Here is a 21031-nt window from a genome sequence, read left to right on the forward strand (position 1 = left end):
TCCTCCCAGTGTTTGGGCAAGTTTATTTTAAGTTGTCATCTTCAACTAGTAGTGATACAGATGATTTTACGGATTCCATAAACTTTTCTAATCTAAACTCTTCTCAACTGAAAGTTGGCTGCTTCTCTTAGAGCAACATCTGCAAAGGCCTGATTTCATAAGAACTGGCTCTTATGGTACATTAGTGAAAAAAAGAAAAAGAAAAACACTGGCACACACATACACACACTTTTGGAAATCTCGTTTTAAAAGTTGATTTGTAAAGTTGTCTTCTAAATTACTTTCAAGGTATCATGAAATTAAACAGTCATTTTACATTCTTCACAATTTAAGCATTTGTCTCTAAGGAAGTTCGATGTGGAATTTTACCCTCTTGCCAATGTTATTATCAGGTTTCCTTCTTGGATAAATACTCTTTATTGGGAGCAAGGGTGATTAGGGACGAGGAAAATCCAGAAAGCACATAGTCCACAATAGGGATTATCTGAACTCACCTCCTGGACAATGCCTCATGGCCATCTTACATCTCCTGGATTCTGCAATGGTTGGACAGGGTATCGTGTCTTTTGCTGGCTTTTTAACAATTTGCCGTGTTCTGGTTTCCAGACCCCACTTAAATCCACATGTGCGATTATTTCTGCTACAGGTTCCCCATTCACTCCAGTGGCCAACCTCACATCCTTCTAAGAGAGAAAAAACAAACACAGGTAACAATTTGGTATACATTTCTCCATTGTTACAAAATTTATATAGCAGTATTTCTCTACTCCTTCACTTTCAGATACCAAAAATTAAGCTGTATAGCCCACAAGACCTATATATACCTTTTGGGAAATGTTGGCATTATGGAGTTACAGATAGAAGTAAAAAACTGCCACATAAGTAATTTAAAAACTATTACTTTCTTTTTGTCCTGGTTCATTTTTTGATGGGATGCTAACTGGTCCACTCTAAAGACACTGAGTATATTATCTTTAAAAGATTCAACAGCTAAAACCTACAGTAAAATATACTGTTTTCATACCATGAAGAGGAGACAAAATTTTACAGGTAAATTCTCCATGCCCCCACTGAAATTCACAAGTGTGTTAGTTTTAGTTAGAAGTAAATATTAATACTTTATGAAAAGGATAGGGAATGTTTTTGCATTTTCTGATTATCTCATTTCCTTTAATAGGTGTCTGGAAACCACAGTACGTATTTCTTATTCCCTAAATTGGTGCCATAGTTTAAAAAGTAAACAAATATCAGATATTTGAAAATGTATTTTTTCCCAGGTATGTAAAAACTTTTAGCATCCTCCTTTTTTAACTTCATATAATGAAAAAGTAGGCTACTCTGCAACTCCCCTGGGATAAAAGAATAAAAATATACAGAGTTAAACCTCATCAAATTCACCATTAAAAGCCCGTAGTGTAATAGCAGAAGAGGACGCAGGCACAGAATCCACACACAATGAATATTTCTTCATCCAGATCTCATAAGGCATCATGGTGACTCTTAGGTTTTTCAAAGCTATTTAAGATTTTTATCCAGGGGAATGCATAGGACTGCTGTTAATTTGTTAGGACTACTGTTAATTTGTTAATGCTTAAAAGTTTCATAAGAATTTCCTCTGGACTTCTATAATTGGTATGGGTCTTGCCTCTCAAAAACAAATCCAACATTTTGAATGTGCTCTTTTGGTGACTTTTCTATATTTTTCAATAGAGTGTTGCTTATATGCATGTATTAATTCACACATATATAGGAACATAAGCACACATTTCTTCAAAAATCTCTCATTTAAATGTGTTCTCTGCAAGCTTTCAAATATAGTTATAGACTACTTTGGTATTTATGCAGGAAAAAAGTTCTCAACTGAAGTCTCCATTTTAAAAAGATGGAAAGTCTCATTCATAATACATTGCTCTGTTGTACACCATACCAGATATAAAACATGGCAAATAAAATTCAGGCATGTTGGGGGTGGGGGTGGTGAAGATGCCATTACACTTGATTAGATTCAGCCATTTGACAGAGCTTTGCATTTTAATCAGTGGCATTAAAAAGTGCCAAAAGGTTTTTTAAACACAAAAAACCCCCCAAAATTTGTAAAAATATGTATTCCTAATTGTTATTTACAAACAGCATATACGTGCAGATTAAATTATGCATTCTACATACCTAAATTTAGTAAAATTGTTTTAATGCACTTTGCAACATGCAGTTAATCATCAACAAAGTATATGTGGCACAAAAAAAATCTCTTCCTAATTGATTTTTTTAATATGAATGTGTGGCTAAGCAAGAAGATACAAAATTAATACACATAATGAAAATGAGAGACTAACCACATGACCCTGCTTAAAAAGTTCCTTCAAAACAAAATGTTCTTCTCTAACAGTTACTAAAAAGATAGTTAAGAAATGGATATATTACATAGATCATAAAAACATTATTCTAAACATTTCAGTAGTTTAACCTAATGTTCTACCCGCAAATTCTGTAGCAAAATGTAATTTATGATACTACCCAATGGCAGAATGACTAAAGAACTCAATAGCATAGAACTTCAATAATTTTCAGTTCTAATTAATAACATGAGAACCAATTCGTTTTTAGGATGGATACATCCAGCATGCATTTTTTCCCCCAAGAAACAGGTGTTAAAATAAAAGTGGAAATTTGAAAGTTACATGAAACACTACTCACCCACACATTCCATGGTTTCATCTAATGCTGCAAAACCATCTGGACATTCCTCAAAGCAACGGCCTCTATGCAAATAAAAGCCTACTTTGCACTTGGTACAAAAGTCTTTGCTAAAGCAAGAATCACAGTTTTCTATTCTGCATCCTAAAAACAATTTTAAAGAGAAAGAAAATTTCAGTCAAACAATTTACTGGTTTTGCAAGTAAAACTTTCATAAACTCACCATTGGAATTCTAGTGGTCAGAGAAATATGTGTTTAGCTCATTAGTTTCCTGATGCCATCTCCTTCTACATCACTCCTACCTCTTCCAACAGCTCACCACATCAATAGGCTGAGAAAAAATTGCAGCCCAGGGCCCTAGGCAGCATGAGATCCTGCAGAAATTTTTGCAACTCTAAATGGGATTAAAATAAAGGTTAAAAAGAAAAACACCCCCACTACAAATGACACTGCTGCTGGGATTGTAGTCTGTTCTGCTCTTCCAAAGACATACTATGAAAAATGCAATGGAAACAATCTAATCAGTCTCTTCTGGTCCAAGACAGTTAATTAAAATTCTGTAATGAATTTGCTTTCATCAGTGGGTGTCAACCAGGAGGGGGACTGTAGGTCATTTTGTGGAAGACCCACAATGTGCCATACATTTCCACTTCACAACAGTCTGTCAGGGTGAGCGGTAGTACCCCTATTTTGCAAATAAGAAGTCTGAGACGAAGTCAAGAAGTTGGTAGTGGCTGAGTCGGTGCTGAGAGCCCTACACAGACTGCCTTCTAAATCTCTTCTCTATAACACATTAGCTGCATTTCGTTGGAAACAGTTGATGAAAGAGAAGTGCTTTCACGTCTGCCAGGTATGGTTTTGACCTTGACTCCCAGTTCTGACCTTCCCAGTTCTTGACTTTGAACAGCTATTTATACATGCCTCTCTGAGTCTCTATTTCCTCTGTATAAAACAGGGGTGTCACTAACTTTGTAAGGCTGTTGTGAGGATTTGAAATAACACATGTAAATTGACTAGCTTATAATAGGTGGTCTGCTCCAGTGGATTAGAAACATGTATTTTTCCATCAAACCATCACATTACAACAAGGTATAAAGAGAAGCAATAATTTAGACTTGTACTCAAGATCAGATTCCCTGGTATGCCAGTAACATCTGGGCCAGAGGTAATTGGCATGTAGAGGTGAAAATAAATAGACTCTAAACTATTCTTCAAGGAGAAGGAAGGAAAGGTTGGAGAATTGGTTAATTGAAAGGTGAGGTTTTCAACAGATTACAGTACATTATTACTTGTAACAGATTTAATTGCTGGCAATTAACAGCACATAAAGCTCTATGAAAACTCCCTGGCAACCCTTTTACTCTTTTAACAAGCCTCTGAGTAACTGTATTTGGTGATTTAATGATTCAGAAAAACTTTCAAATCTAGTTTCTGCAACCAAAGATACAATTGAATAAAAAATGTAACCAAAACGTGAAATCATTGAATTCCAAAATTTTAAAAATTAAGACGGCAAAGCCAGAATGTGGACTATAAACACTAAAAAAAGTTTCTGTTAAAACAATTACAATATAAATAATGACAGTTTCTAGACTTATAAAAAGACAGTGGCAACTCATCACCTTTTAATTTTGAGTCTAAACAGGACTTTATGTATTAAATGACCACCCTGAAGCAGCTAATTCAACTTCTAAAATGTTACACAAATTTACAATTGGAAAACCAACTATGTGTGGGTGAAAGTCCATAGTCAAATTATACTATTGCTCTTTTCGGGGAGGATGGTGGGCATAGAAGAACAGTTTATCACCCTATAAAATGTTCATTTGTAGTCTTAAATGCTGTAACCTATATTTTAATAGAACAGTGATCTATTGCTGGTCAGTAGCTTCTTAACCATGGTCAAAATACATGACCATCCTGTCCACAAATTGTTGGCTTTCTTGCTACATTTTTTTTAAAGCAAGCCACCTTTCTTGTTAGCAGTATTATTTTCCAAGAAGTAATGATAAACATTCCAAAGTATAAAAGAGAACTAAAGGGTGAAGAGAACAACGCATTATATTTTAAAAAAGAGAAGACTGTACACTTCATAAATCAGCTGTTATCTATAAGATCTGATTCTAATGTGGTCTGCACCAACAAGCCTTTTGGCCAAAAAGTTATAACAGTATGCATTTGGAAATAATTTTACAAGATCCTTTCCTAATCATTACTGTTATGTGTAGGTCCCTTTCCTCATTTCATCCCATGCTCCTAATACCAGTCCATAGAATGATAGGTGTTCCAGAAATTCCACATTCTCTCTAAAGTCCCTTTTTCAGGTGTAAATCTGGCTAAAAGAAAGTTTAATTATTTGTTCTCAAATTTAAGTACAATAAAATATTGATGCATTCAAATTGTAAAACACTTCAACCATGAAAAAGCACAAGGTGAATCATAAGCAATGACTGAGAATAAGCTCTAAGCCACATCATTAAATTAAAAAGGCAAGTGCAGGGTATATAGAATACGATGCAATAAAACCATGACACGAGACTATGTGTGTCTGTATGGAGTAGCTAGAGAAGTTAATTTGGGACTGGGAATAGTGGAATTTTGAAATGTTAAAAGTTATATTTCTGAGCTATGAATTTTTTAATTGTAATATATTTATGTACTAAAAGTAAAACAAAAATGATATTTCAATACATACTTGTGACCTACTTAAATATACAGAAAATACCACTATATTAACATTCCAAATGAAATTCTTTTGATTTTTACCAGGCAAGACTGAATAAAAAATTATTCAGTGCCAATTTTTTTTTTCAGATTTGGGAGCATGAAATTATACCCCTTATAAAGTGAAAGTGAAGTCACTCAGTCGTGTTCGACTCTTTGTGACCCAATGGACTGTAGCCCACCAGGCTCCTCCATCCATGGAGTTTTCCAGGCAAGAGTACTGGAGTGGGTTGCCATTTCCTTCTCCAGAGGATCCTCCCCACCCAGGGATCGAACTCAGGTCTCCCGCATTGCAAACAGATGCTTTTACCATCTGAGCCACAAGGGAAGCTATATATGATAGGGACCTACAGGTAACAGTAACCATCAGGAAAGGATCTTGTATATGATAATGGTAAACCTGCCTTAGCCTTCCAAATAATCATTTGACCATCTCCTGCCAGTATCCTTTGTTTTCACATGTTCAGCAGTGCTTTCCAAATCATTAGGAAAAAAGCTAAATATTTGTTTATTCATTGAAGCATTTAAATAATAGCTTTGATTGGTGGTAAAGAATCCACCCTTATGGCAGAAAGTGAAGAGGAACTAAAAATCCTCTTGATAAATGTGAAAGAGGACTGTTCTATACATCTATGTCCCTTTTGCTGTCTCCCATACAGGGTTATCGTTACCATCTTTCTAAATACCATATATATCCATTAGTATACTGCATTGGTGTTTTTCTTTCTGGCTTACTTCACTCTGTATAATTGGCTCCAGTTTCATCCACCTCATTAGAACTGATTCAAATATATTCTTTTTAATGGCTGAGTAATATTCCATTGTGGATTCATGTTGATGTATGGCAAAACCAATACAATATTGTAAAGTAAAAAAAAAAAAAGTAAAAGAGGAGAGTGAAAAAGTTGGCTTAAAGCTCAACATTCAGAAAACGAAGATCATGGCATCTGGTCCCATCACTTCATGGGAAATAGATGGGGAAAGAGTGGAAACAGTGGCTGACTTTATTTTTGGGGGGCTCCAAAATCACTGCAGATGGTGATTGCAGCCATCAAATTAAAAGACGCTTATGCCTTGGAAGGAAAGTTATGACCAACCTAGATAGCGTATTCAAAAGCACTTTGCCAATAAAGGTCCGTCTAGTCAAGGCTATGGTTTTTCCAGTGGTCATGTATGGATGTGAGAGTTGGACTGTGAGGAAAGCTGAGTGCCAAAGAATTGATGCTTTTGAACTGTGGTGTTGGAGAAGACTCTTGGGAGTCCCTTGGACTGCAAGGAGATCCAACCAGTCCATTCTAAAGGAGATCAGTCCTGAGTGTTCATTGGAAGGACTGATGCTGAGGCTGAAACTCCAATACTTTGGCCACCTCATGTGAAGAGTCGACTCATTGGAAAAGACCCTGATGCTTGGAGGGATTGGGGGCAGGAGGAGAAGGGGATGACAGAGGATGAGATGGCTGGATGGCATCACCAACTCGATGGACATGAGTTTGAGTGAACTCTGGGAATTGGTGATGGACAGGGAGGCCTGGCATGCTATGATTCATGGGGTTGCAAAGAGTAGGACATGACTGAGTGGCTGAACTGAACTGAAAGAATCCACCTGCAATGAGGGAGATACAGGCTCAGTTCGTAGGTCCAGAAGATCCCCTGGAGAAGGGAATGGAAACTGACTCCAGTATGCTTGCCTGGAGAATCCCATGGACAGAGGAGCCTGGCAGGCTACAGTCCATGAGTTGCAAAGAGTCAGACATGACTGAGGGACTGAGCATGAATCCATAACAGCCTTTGCTAGAACTACAGGCTTCCCTGGTGGCTAAGATGTTGAAGAATCTTCCTGCAATGTAGGAGATTGGGTTCGATTCCTGGGTAGGGGAAATCCTGTGGAGATGGAAATGGTTATCTACTCCAGTATCCTTGCCTGGAGAATTCCATGGACAGAGGAGCTTGGCAGGCTGCAGTCCATGAGGAAACAAAGAGCTGGACATGACTGAATAACTAACACTTTCACTTTTCACTTTTGATTGGTGCCAAGTTGTAATGGTTCCAAATTGGGAAAGGAGTACATCAAGGCTGTATATTGTCACCCTGCTTATTTAACTTATATGCAGAGTACATCATGCAAAATGCTGGACTGGAAGAAGCACAAGCTGGAATCAAGATTGCCAGGCGAAATATCAATAACGTCAGATAAGTAGATGACACCAGCCGTATGGCAGAAAGCGAAGAGGAACTGAAAAGCCTCTTGATGAAAGTGAAAGAGGAGAGTGAAAAAGTTGGCTTAAAACTCAACATTCAAAAAACTAAGATCATGGCATCTGGTCCCATCACTTCATGGCAAATAGATGGGGAAACAGTGGAAACAGTGGCTGACTTTATTTTTCTGGGCTCCAAAATCACTGCAGATGGTGACTGCAGCCATAAAATTAAAAGATTCTTACTCCTTGGAAGAAAAGTTATGACCAACCTAGGCAGCATATTAAAAAGCAGAGACATTACTTTACCAACAAAGGTCCATCTAGTCAAAGCTATGGTTTTTCCAGTGGTCATGTATGGATGTGAGAGTTGGACCATAAAGAAAGCTGAGCACCAAAGCATTGATGCTTTTGAACTGTGGTGTTGGAGAAGACTCTTGAGAATCCCTTGGACTGCAAGGAGATCCAACCAGTCCATCCTGAAGGAGATCAGTCCTGAGTGCTCATTGGAAGGACTGATGCTAAAGCTAAAATTCCAATACTTTGGCCACCTGATGTGAAGAACTGACTCATTGGAAAAGACTCTGCTGCTGGAAAGATTGAAGGCGGGAGGAGAAGGGGACGGCAGAGGATGAGATGGCTGGATGCATCACCCCTGCCTGGTGTAGTGCAGTCCATGGGATTGCAAAGAGTCAGACATGACTGAGCTGAACTGAACTGAAGTTGTAATGTGATCCAAAGCTCCTCTGACCTTCATACCTTCCTGGTCTCAGTCACTCTTTGCCATAACATAAAACCAAAGCAGGCCAGCTACACATTGAGCAACCTGAACTGACACAAGTGATTTAATCATGAACACCTTGGAATCAAAAGATTTTTAAGGCTAACAACTGCATAACACACTTCAGCCCTGAAAGCCTTTGCTCCCTGGCTTAAGGTCCATCCACAACCCCTTGCCCAGTTCAGCCACTTGTCTTGAAACTGAAGAGAGTTCTAGAAAACCACCATTTGTGCAACCTCATAGATCTGTCCTTTCCCCTCCAGCTAGAAGCCTCTCCCCAAAATTCTTAAGCTTTAAACAGCTCATATTCACATCAACTCTATTAATTCACTTTTATACAAAAGTATATTTTTATATAAAAGTAAAACATCCTCATTACAAATAAAAATTCAAAACAATACAGAAGCTTTAACAGAAAATACAGAAATATTCTTTCTTACCTGAATGACACACCATGTCTACTCCCCAGAAATAGCCTCTGTATTAAAACTTCAGGAAAATCTTTATGTCCATTTTATAAACAAGTGAGTTTCAAAATACCAATGGGATCATTCAATACACTGGTAAGCTTTATAAAACTTCATACTGCCTAAGAAAATAGGTTTATCAAACTTGACTAAACATGGGTCTTGTCTATAAAAATCTGGGCTTTAAGTCCCTGTTCAGAAATACAAGACCCTGCTTTATCCAACGTACACGTTTCTAAATTACAGTGCCTCCTCAAAAATGTAATCCACCAAATGAGAACTGCCAGTGTCGGTTTAAGTAAAATACTGTCCAAGTAAAACTGTGTCCAAATGCTAACTGATAGGGCTGTCATTTGGCAAGGGAGGCTCGCTCCAGCCAAGAAACAGAAAAATAGCCCGGGCATCCCTTCTGTCCTCCCACAGTATCCATCCTGACTCCATTATAACAGTTCCCAAATTATACTCTAGTTCAGTTCAATAGTTCATTCCATACATTCTCAAAAAATGGGAGTATGTGCCAGGCATTGTGCCATTTTATGAGAACATAAAATTATAATACTCATTCCCTGTCCTGAAGGTGCAAAAGCTAAAGAGAAGGGGCCATGTGGCACTTTCAGGGCATTGCAACATAGCCTGAGATATTAGAAGCATGTGCTGGGTACATTAGAGGCAGAGAAGAAAGATCCATTTCTCTTCTGCTATTACAAAGTTGATTTTTTTTTTTTTTTTTCAGTCTCTGAATTCCTTGTTTCTAACACAGTGCCGGACACATATGTGGTTGAGTTTTAGTGCTTGCCAAGAGAATGCCATTTAAAAACCCAATTCCTTTATATTAAAAACTCATTTGAATGTTTAATATGAGATGGCTTGCACATGCACTGTAAATACCTTTAATATAAAATAAAAACCATGCTGCTAGTAAAAGACTACAAGTCGTATTGGAGGAACAAGTAGTCCAACATCTGAAAACAATTATAATGAGAACGTAAATATGGAAGTGTGGCAGGTCATAGGAGCTATGGAAGTTGGAACCTCTGCTGAGCAGGTGTGAGATAGAGGGGAGAGAAGAATCCAAAGAGGGCAACTCCATCTATAAAACATATTGGAGATGGTTCCCATGGTGTGTGATGGTCCCTGAAGGGAGGCGAGAATGAACTGCAGGTTAGATGGAGGGGGTTACTTGAGTTTAGATGGATGTGGGTGGGGGATTTCACCTCTTATTTTGTTTAGTTTCAAAAAAGGAGGTAAAATTGTAAACTACCTCTACTTTGTGTGGTTTTAAGTATTTGAGTAACAAATGAAGAAAAATGAAGTTCAAGATTAGGTCTTCATCTAACTAGATGTAAGAGGTCCCCATAGACTGCGCATGGCTGTTTTATTCCCTCACTTCAACAGATAAGAGCCCCTCAGGGCCAGACATCAGGATGGTAGCTAGTGCATGCGTGCTAAATTGCTCCAGTTGTGTCCAACTCTTTGCAACCTAGAGGCATAGATAAAAAAGCAAAGTTCCTGCACTTCAGGATCTTCTGTCTACTAATAGAAAAGATACCCAGACAGGCAACAAGGAAATAATGTAACTATGCTTAAGTTTATACAGGGTGAGCTGGGGAGAGCTTATTTTCAGCTAACCAGGCGGTGCTAGAATTAAAGAACTTGCCTGCCAATGCAGGAGACATAAGAGATGCAGGTTCGGTTCCTGGGTCGGAAAGATCCCCTGGAGGAGGGCATGGCAACCCATTCCAGTATTCTTGCCTGGAAAATCCCATGGACAGAGGAGCCTGGCAGGCTATGGTCCATAGGGTCGCGAGAAGTCAGACATGACTGAAGCAACTTAGCATGCGTGCATACAAGCTTCTTGAAAGCAGGAAGAGTGTGGAGGTAAGGAATAACCACTGAGAGGTTCATACTCTAAGAGCTAACAGGCACGGGAAAAGGAGTTACAGTGAATCAACAGAACCAACCAACTGGGTGGAGGAGAAGGTGCTCCCCTCCATCCCTCTCCTCTTCCTTTGGTGCCCACTACTCAGGGCCTTGACACCCCGAGAGGGTTTTATTATCTCCCCAGCAAAATCTAGATGACAAAAACCATCTCTTATTTGAATATCACTGTGTGGCTAACAATATAAACAGAAAAATGAAAACCTTAAATGAAAAACAAAAAAATCAACCTTTGCTCAACTCAACTGTGGAAAATGTAATTCGTAATTCTATAGGTTACAATCAGTTATTGGAGAAAGGAAGGAATCAGTGAGGTAGAGAGGACCTTAGACACACACTGAGGAACCTGTTATTTCTTGGTCACCAGGGCTGTGGGCCTCAGGCTCCTCAGTACATCGTGAATATCTGATCGCGTATGGTTCTCTAATCATCCTTTAGTGTTGGCACCTCGATTCAGAACCTGGCAGACACACCCACACAGAAACAGGGCGCAGGGGGTAAGGGCATTCAGTCTTCAGGTTGCAGTTGCAAGGATCAAAGAACATCAAGTCAACCCCTGGAAAATTAGAGGTTTCTCGGCTCAGTTTTCGCTCAACTTTGAACAGAAATTAATGGAACAGGTTGCTCCAAAAGACATTTGAAATTAGACTTTAAGCAGTTGTTTCACATGGAAAGTACTAGACTGTGCGACTTCATATGAGGTTTCTTAAAATTGTTTAAATATTTTTAGGCTTCTCTAACAACTTCAAATACTGCTGTTTAACATTCCTTCTCAAAACATGCAATGGTTTATAAATATCCCTAAATAAAGTTCTTCAGCTTTATGTTACCCAAGTCATTCCTCTGCAATGTGTACTATTGCAGTAATCCCATTAGAGTAGGGCTGATGAAAACTTATGACTTAAAATCTAAAATTACATTTTTTCTGGTAAGGTCTAGTTACACATAGCTCATCAGAAACTTCATTATAGTTCAACCTAAAGGAAAAAAAGGACAGATTCAGAGGCTTCAGGACTCGGTGTTTCATACTTACCACTGTGCTATTTGAATGATGATGCAGAAACCCAGCATTAATTTCACTAAATTAAGAGAAGATCCAGGATAGAAGTCTGTGTAAAGCCCACCAGAATGGATTTAAGTCAAGAGTGTATTTACTATTTAGGAGAGTTAAAACAGAGTGAAATTCAACTGTGTCAAGTGCAGAAGAGGACACTTTGAACAAGAACCAAAGGCAGAAAATGAGAACTATGCTGAGAATATAGTGTTCTTGCAAATAGTACAGTGGTTAGCAGAGCTGAGCTTACAATCTTGGCTCCCTTACCGTTGTGTGACTGTCAACAAGTCAGTAAAGCTCTCTTTGCCTCAGTATCCTCACCTTTAAAAAGCAGGTAACATCAGGCCCTAATCTCAGAGTTGAGAAGAGTCAGAGGTTTAACAGAGGCAAAGATCTCAGCATAATATCTAAGAAAAGAATGCGAACTATTATAAGTGTAAAAACTTGCCAACAAGGATAGTTTAAGATGTCATGTGGAAGGAAGCTCAAATAAGGTATCAGCATACTGTGTGTATGGGTATATGTGTATATATTTATATATCCTATACATTCATATAAATTTTAACTATATACCTGTGAGTATATATGTATATATATGTACTTCTGCTGCTGCTGCTGCTAAGTCGCTCAGTCGTGTCCGACTCTGTGCGACCCCAGAGACGGCAGCCCACCAGGCTCCGCCGTCCCTAGGATTCTCCAGGCAAGAACACTGGAGTGGCTTGCCATTTCCTTCTCCAATGCATGAAAGTGAAAAGTGAAAGGGAAGTCACTCAGTCGTGTCCGACTCTTAGCGACCCCATGGACTGCAGCCCACCAGGCTCCTCCATCCATGGGATTTTCCAAGCAAGAGTACTGGAGTGGGTGCCATTGCCTTCTCCATACATATGTACTACTCAAATGAAAGGCATTATCCAAAGACCACTGTCTATAATAAACATAGTATATCCTTACTCTTGTTTAGGTCACACAGCTAAACACACTGAATGTGATCATTTGCTGAGTATCGACATGGAAAGTCATCTACTTCAAACATTCAGAGCCAGGATTTAGGGAAGTTGAGATCTAAATGTAATTTTGAATTTGGTGGGGGAAGTTACATCCTCTTTGTGCCCTGGTCCCTTCACTGTCAAATACGAGGAGAAAATATCTGACTTACCTATATCAGAGTATCAAGTTAAAGATCAGAACACAAAAGGTTAAAAGATGCCACATGAAATCTGCATTACATTCTAGAGCCAAATAAACCTAACCTTCAGCAGATTGCTTCAAATACTCAGCATCCCTTTCTAAGCACTATAAAGATGTTCAGTTTATGAAGTGCATTAAAGATGGCATGGCCTTTGGAGCAGTGACAAGGATGGGAAAAATCTTGCCCTGACAGCAATTTTAATCCTCAAATTGCAATTTGGTAGAATGAATGGATTCAGTCCAAAAATGTATACACTGTTTTTTCAGATAACTACAGAATTCTGTTTCATATGCTTTTTAACAAAGTGTGTTGTTAGTTACTCAGTTGTGTCCGACTCTTTGCAACCCCATGAACTGTAGCCTGCTAGGCTCCTCTGTCCATGGAATTCTCCAGGTAAGAATAGTGGAGTGGGTTGCCATTTCCTCCTCCAGGGGATCTTCCCAACCCAAGTCTCCTGCATTGCAGGCAGATTCTTTACCAGCTGAGCCACAAGTGAAGCCCAATATCAGAATTGAAGCCTTATTTCAACTTCAGAGTATATATATGTTGTCAAAAATTGTTTTCTCCTGATTTAAAGTGTTACAACACTTCTTTTGAAAAACTCTCAAATTTGTAAAATATGTTGCTGGTACCTTCACTGCAACATCTGACTATTTAAAAATTATATCTTACCCACCCACACAAAGAAATCTGAAGAAACATTGAGCCTTGTGTAAAATCATGTGGTAAAATAATAAGGAACTATAAAAGTGTTGGCTTCATTTCTCATATGTTCAAGTGATGGATACTTGAAATAACTCTTAAAACAATGGGGAAAAAAATGGGAATACATAGCTAGATGTTTAAAGGGCTTTTTTTCCCATTTAAAGAATATGAAAGAAAAGGACACTATCTCAAAATAAATTAGAAAAGGAATGTGATAACAGTGAACGAAGTTTCAAAAATTATAAACCAAATGAATCTCTCTTTTCAGATTTTAAATTCCTGCCAGTAGCCAACCTCTCATGTAGGTTACTCCTTGTGCTTTCCTTTTTTTGGTAGCTTGTTACCCTTTTATATTAAGGTGGAACCAAAGCAGTTTAATAAATTTCAGACCTGAGACTTAGTTGAACTTTTCCAAATGTTGGAAAATGCAGATCTCTCCACCCAACTAAATGGAAAAGCATATGTAAGCTAATATCTGCCTTGTACTCCACTCAACCTCCATCCAAGGAAAATAGGAAGAATCTCTCAATTCCTTCACACTCCAAAGAGGTAAAAGCCTTTCACCTTTTCCTGTGAAAGGCCAGACAGTAGGTATTCCAGGTGTTGTGGGCCCTACAGTCTCTGTCTAAACATGATTAGATTAGATGATTACACATGACTGTTTTCCAATAAAACTTTATTCATGAACCCCAAACCTTACAGTATCATTTTTATGTGTCATAAAATACCATTTTTCTGACTTTCTCCAACCAATAAAAAAATCTGAAAATTATTCTCACCTGAGGGTCCTACCAAAAAGGTGACAGGCCTGATTTTGCTGCTGGTCATAAGATGCTGACTATGAAAGCTAGAAAATGATGGAAATTCATGGGCACATTAGAAAGGGGAAAAAAATAAAAGAATTTCATTTTTAAAACACCAAATGAAAGCACTTAAGCTTAGAGAGACACAGAGATGTCTTATACACTCTGGCTGTGTAACACAAATACAGTATCAAACAAACATAAGGATGCTACAGTTTAGTTATTTCGGCATGGGGCAACATTACTTCAATGTTCAACACACTATATTGATAAATTTAAAAGGACGACTACTTATCAGTTTGCAACGTTTGCAATCAGTTTGCAGGTCAAAATTCCACCCTATTTTAATAAGCTTTTACTTTCTCAATTATGTGCGGAATTCACTTGTCTGTGAAGGGGTTGACTGAAGAGGAAAAAAAAGAATACTTTTACGAAACAAGATTTTGGCTAAAACCTGCATCGTATTTGTATATAGTGATCTGATACATTTACCCAGCTCTGTTTGTGAAAGTAGCTTTGTCATGTCTGCTTCCTCGTTTGATGATAAAAGTAGATATGGTCTTTGCTGTGCCATGTGGTGGCAGCCAACCTTAGGCTTGTCAGTGGACTAACCTTGCTCTGTAAGTAGGAATAATACTACCACCATCATGGATTGTTGAGAACAAATGAAAGAATGTACTGGAAAGCACTTTAAAAATGAAAGTGCAAAAGAGGTGCCATAGACAAAGGGAAATAGTGCAAGGTAGCATCTGTCTTTAACAGAGAATGGTATTGTCGGACTTGGGTGTATCCTGAAATAATAGGCTCATTCAAGACAGCTGCAAAACCCACAAGAAAATTAAATGTAAGCTTGAAAAAGAGCTCTCCTGTTAAATATCAGGACAGACTCCAAACCTTGCTACCATACTTTAAAAATTTTTAATATTTTATAAGTAGTATTGAAAATCACATAGCCGTGTTTGCCACAGAGAGGAAGCTCTTAGAATATCTATTTGATGTAATCTGTCTTCCAGATCAAATAGCAAGAAAGAGCACCCTTTGAGTTTTCTCTACAGGTTATCTGATACCACTAAAGCAGAGTCTTTCTTGCTACAAGTAGTCACAGCATGGCTACCCTAGGTCTGCATAGTAAACAACTGCAGCGTGAAGCTGAATAACCATAACTGGAGTTGGTAATAGTGTCTCCAGTCTGGCCTACATCTTAAATCCTTGATGGTGTAACCATACTGGTGTTTCAGATCTCAATGATCAAACTAAGATTGTTTGACTGCAGCTACATGAGGACATCTGTGATCTTTCAAAAACACGAGTTAGTCATGTCATTTTCTTGCTTTAAAATTTTTCAATGGCTCTCCTTCACTTCTGGAATCAGTTCAAACCTTCAGTTTTCAAACACAAGATCCTTCTTGCTAGACATACCCATCTATTAATACTACTTTCATTCGTCACCCTGTGTACCTTTCACCCAAGCCATGAAGTTTCCTCAAAACCCCTCAAGTCTCCCAGCACCAAGATACCCATGATGGTAATTCTTCTCATAATTGTTAATAACTATGTTCACTATGCTGCTGCTGCTGCTAAGTCGCTTCAGTCATGTCCGACTCTGTGCGACCCCATAGACGGCAGCCCACCAGGCTCCCCCATCCCTTGCCCTTGTCCAGGCAAGGACACTGGAGTGGGTTGCCATTTCCTTCTCCAATGCATGCAAGTGAAAAGTGAAAGTGAAGTCACTCAATCGTGTCCGACTCTTCACTATAATCACCCAATTAAATGGAGAGCCCTGAAGAAGACAGAGCATGTCTTATTCTATTCAGTATTCACAGGATACAGGTGCTTGACACAACAGATGACGACAGACGTATCTGCTGAATGACTAACAAATGTAACTGAATCTCTTTCAGGTTAGAATAGACACTGAAGCAGAATCCACCTCATGAATGTTAATGGAATAACATGATTTTGTTACAAACAAAAATACTTAAATAATAAAGAGCTCCTTTTCCAAATTAGGCATCAATTTATTACAAACTACACTGGAGCGCCTATGTTTCATTTTTTGTCTTTAAGAAATAAATGTATACATATTCATGTAAACCAAGTAAAGATGAGGTTTGGAAGGAGAGACTGAACACAGCAGAAAATAGACTTAAAGTACATATAAGGTCACAGAGAAATCAATATTAGAGAAGTGAATGGCCAATACCAGGTAGCACTCCATTACCAAGTTGTTTATAGATATAAGAATTATTATGAATTAGAAGTTTGTTATTAGAATTACAAATTAGAAGGTTACTATGAACTAAAAGGTTATTATTTCAGAGTGTGTTACATAATTTGTCTAAGCTTGCAAAGCTACAAACTTACTGCAAAAGCCCAATCAGAGCCCAGGAGTTCCTTGTAATACAGTGTTCTTTTAAAGTGATTTTCCACAAATTAATTTCTTTTAGAAAAACCAAATGCCTTGCAATTGTTAATGGGATTTAAAACATTTAAACTAACCATTCATTTAAAAAACTAGTCAAATAAACTTTGATATCTTTCTATAATGCTCAGGCTTATAACTATACATAATAGTTTTATCTATATTACATGGTTTATTTTTAAGGAATAGTATAATGGAAAGAATATTCCATTGGAGTCTGTATCTCAGACACTGAGGCCACTCTGCTACTGACAAATCATGTGACTTTAGGGAAACACTTCTTTCATAAGCCTCAATATGCACATTTGTTGGGGTTAGGGGGAGAAGGGGGAGAGGGAACAGAATCAATTAGGTTTCTTCCAAATCTATGTGTAGTTTTTAATTAGTTTAAAGGAACTTCTACATGCTTGCCAGAGGCCTTGTAGGGTTGTGAACACACACAGATTAATCAGTGAAAGTGTTTATTAATTGAATAAAACATCCTCTCCTTTAAGAACTATTAGAAATATGCTGTTATTACCTGCTTTCCTCAGCACAGCACAATAAGCTATTGCTTATCTTTATCTGAACTTTGTTTACAGAATGAAAAGATAGGAAATGCTTTCACAGTATACCCAGTTTAAATGAATAGAAAAGAACTCACAGCTAACAACATATTCAGTGGTGACAAGATAAAAGCATTTCTTCTCAAGATCAGAAAGAAGACAAAGGTATCTATTCTTGCCATTTTTATTCAACATAGTTTTATAAACCCTAACCACAACAATCAGAGAAGAAAAAAAAGAAATCTAAATTGGAAAAGAAGTAAAACTGTCATTATTGAGTAGATGACATGATACTATACATAGAAAATTCCTAAAGACGCTACCAGAAAACTACTAAAGCTCATTAATGAATTTGGTAAAGTCACAGGATACAAAATGAATACACAGAATCTGTTGAATTTCTATAAACTAACAAAAGGGATTTATGAAGGCATTCAGAATCCCAGCATGTTAGAGTAAACTTTTCATAGACTCCCCTGGTTTTTATAGATTAGGACACTGGAGCTCACAATATGAGGGTCATCCATTGTCAAAGAGTAAAGTTGTAATACCTGATCCATCTCCATTCTTGAGCCAGCTGTAGACAAGGCCCACAGAAGGCCCCTCCCTATGGGTAGTCACCATGATCCTGCTTTTCTGCCAGTTAACACTCCCCTGCTCTTCCCCTTTAAAGTCTGGTCAAAATAGAAGTTTATAATGCTTCTACTAGTGCAGTAAAAGTCAAGGTGTTAGTTGCTCAGTCATGTCCCACTCTTTGCGAGCCCATGCCAGTCTCCTCTATACATGGAATTCTTCAGGCAAGAGTACTGGAGTGGGTTACCATTTCCTTTTCCAGGGGATCTTCCTGACCCAGGGATCAAACCTGGGTCTCCCGCATTGCAGGCAGATTCTTTACTGTCTGAGTCCCTAGAAAAGCTAGGGACTCAGACAGTCTTTTTTTTTTTAAAGAAAAGCTACTTTAAATCAGAATCTTTTGTCAGAAACTCTGTCCACAAAATCAAAGCATATGGGAATCAGATTCCTAGATAGTAAAACACAATTATAAATTCAAATACCATATGTGCCAGAATACATACGCTATTGGAATCGTAGAGAAATAGGAAGAGGGAATTATGACAAAGTGGAGGAGGCAGAGAAGGGAGCCAGCATAGAGTCAGGAGCATTGGAAGCCTGATCCAAAAGTCAGTGTATTCCACCACGGTCAACTTAGTAGAATCCACAATCAGATATATGATCATTGATTTTAATACACTGATGATTAATGAGGGATGTGGGGAAGAATACTCATCACAATATCCTTATGTGTTTATGCATATTAAAATGTGTCTTTTACTAAATGCAAAGCCTTCTCTTCCATAATCAGCGACAGAGACAACATAATTATTACATGTAGCAGTGATTCCCGAAGCCAGCCATGGCAGTATGACCTGGAACCTCATTGAAAAGGCAAGTTCTAGGGCACCACGTGCAATCTACCTAAGCAGAAACTCTAGGGGAGGACCCTGCAACCCCTGTTTTTATAGATGATTCTGATGTACATTGCAGTTTAAGAATCACCTCACTTAACTCCTTGCTGTCACTAGAGAAAATTCAAACAAGTAGACTGCCTGCCCAACTTATGGATCCTCCATCCTCATCTTCCAGGATTCCATTCTCAAACTTTCTCCGACTCTCAGCGGACTCCCGCTGTGAATGCCCTTTTTCCTCTTGCTCTTACTCGCCCTACTCCTCCTTTGGGATCATTTCAGATGACACACTCTCTACAAAATCTTGAGACTTACCCACATCCAAGTGCATGTTAGCTGATGTCCATGGGTTCCCTGAGCACCCAGGGCATCACTATCGAGGTTCTTACCACATCATATTCCCTTGCACTTTTTTCCTAAAAACACATATTGCCCTTGTATAGTGTATATAAGGTAAGCATCAAGTGTTTGCTACACTTGCACACGTTTTTACGCAGCCTAAACCAACTCCCAAATTACAGTGTGCCCTCTTTCCTCACCAGATAAATACATACTATTAGTACTAGGAAAATTACTCAAGTCCTTCCTTTATTATTATGCTTCCTTGACTCTAGCACAGCCTCTACTCCAAAATAAAGACTATGAGAGACTCCTTCAGTGTATCCCTAATCCACTTGCTAGTTTGCTGAAGATCAAACCCAAAGTAAAACAACTCTAATACAATAGTTGTTGTAGGACATTTCTGGTTTCATTTAAGTATATAATCAGAATTTCAGTCCCTAAATTTGAATATTATTTTTAGTTGGATCTATATCACTTATCATCTCCAAATTTCACATCAAGGTCTCATTACTGGCCCTTTCATACTTCATGCTCATGCATGTCCTCTGAATTCCTCCTAGCTCTTCACTACTGATCTAACCACCCAGGCTAGATGGTGACAGAAGGAGAGAATATACCTAAGTCACAATTTCCAGAGCTTTTCATGACTGTTCTCACCTAACCACTGACTTCTCCCTTTTCTGTTGCTAAGTTTGCAACCCCATGGACTATATTCCACCAGGCTCTCTGGGAGTTCCCAAGCAAGAATACTGGAGAGGATTGCCATTACCTATTCCAGGAGATTTTCCACATTTAGTGATTGAACTCGGGTTGCCTGCATTGCAAGTGGATTCTTTACCACTGTCCCACCTGGGAGGGGCTTCCCTGCTGGCTCAGAGGTTAAAGCATCTGCCCGCAATGTGGGAGACCTGGGTTCGATCCCTGGGTCAGGAAGATTCCCCTAGAGAAGGAAATGCCAACCCACTCCAGGATTCTTGCTTGGAGAATCCCATGGATGGAGGAGCTACACAGTCCACGGGGTTGCAAAGAGTCGAACACAACTGAGAGACTTCACTTTCACTTTTCACCTGGGAAGACTTCCTTTCTCTATCCTCTGTTACATGACACACCAACCCTACTTGTCTGTGTGTTTCAGCAGCACTTTAGGTAATGCTGCTGTATATTACTACTGTCTAATTCTGTATCAGTTTCACATGTGCAGCCCAACTGTACATTCAGTCAATTTGTAAGTATTTTCCAAATAAAGACTTTAACTTTATTTTATTTCTCCTGTAATCCCACAAACACTGAGGTTACACCAACATATCTGCTAGAGGTCTGCATCTTCACAGATCATTGAACAATTATAAAGCCTTTATGGTACTCAGTAATATCTATATCCCCTTATTTATAGTTGTTATCCAGATTTTTTTTAAAAACATTCTAACCATTTTTCTAATACCTTGACTTTTTTTTTCAAATGCAGCATTACACTGTATGATTCAAGAATGGCAGGAGTTTCCAAAACGACTGAAACTTGACAATGTAGTAATTTTTTAAAAATACCTAAATGCTGAGTAGCCTGTGGCTCAGATCATGAACTTCTTATTGCCAAATTCAGACTTAAATTGAAGAAAGTAGGGAAAACCACTAGACCATTCAGGTATGACCTCAATCAAATCCCTTACGATTATACAGTGGAAGTGACAAACAGATTCAAGAGATT

General features: G+C 38.3%; 1 protein-coding gene across 19 annotated transcripts in view; it reads right to left on the reverse strand.

Moving 5' to 3' along the window:
• Nucleotides 1-21031, reverse strand: part of RSPO2 (R-spondin 2) — a 176616-nt gene that overhangs the window by 59150 nt on the left and 96435 nt on the right. For all 19 annotated transcript variants that reach the window (XM_086336313.1, XM_086336308.1, XM_086336305.1 and 16 more), the window contains 2 exons: nucleotides 2695-2838; nucleotides 495-683 (listed from right to left, as the gene is read on the reverse strand). In XM_086336313.1, coding sequence (XP_086192439.1) covers nucleotides 495-683; nucleotides 2695-2838 — 333 coding nt within the window. The remainder of the gene's footprint in view (nucleotides 1-494; nucleotides 684-2694; nucleotides 2839-21031) is intronic.

Source organism: Bos grunniens, chromosome 14, assembly GCF_055505025.1.
Source record: "Bos grunniens cultivar Pamir isolate PY7600 chromosome 14, Bosgru_T2T1.0, whole genome shotgun sequence".
NCBI classification, from domain to species: Eukaryota; Metazoa; Chordata; class Mammalia; order Artiodactyla; family Bovidae; genus Bos; species Bos grunniens.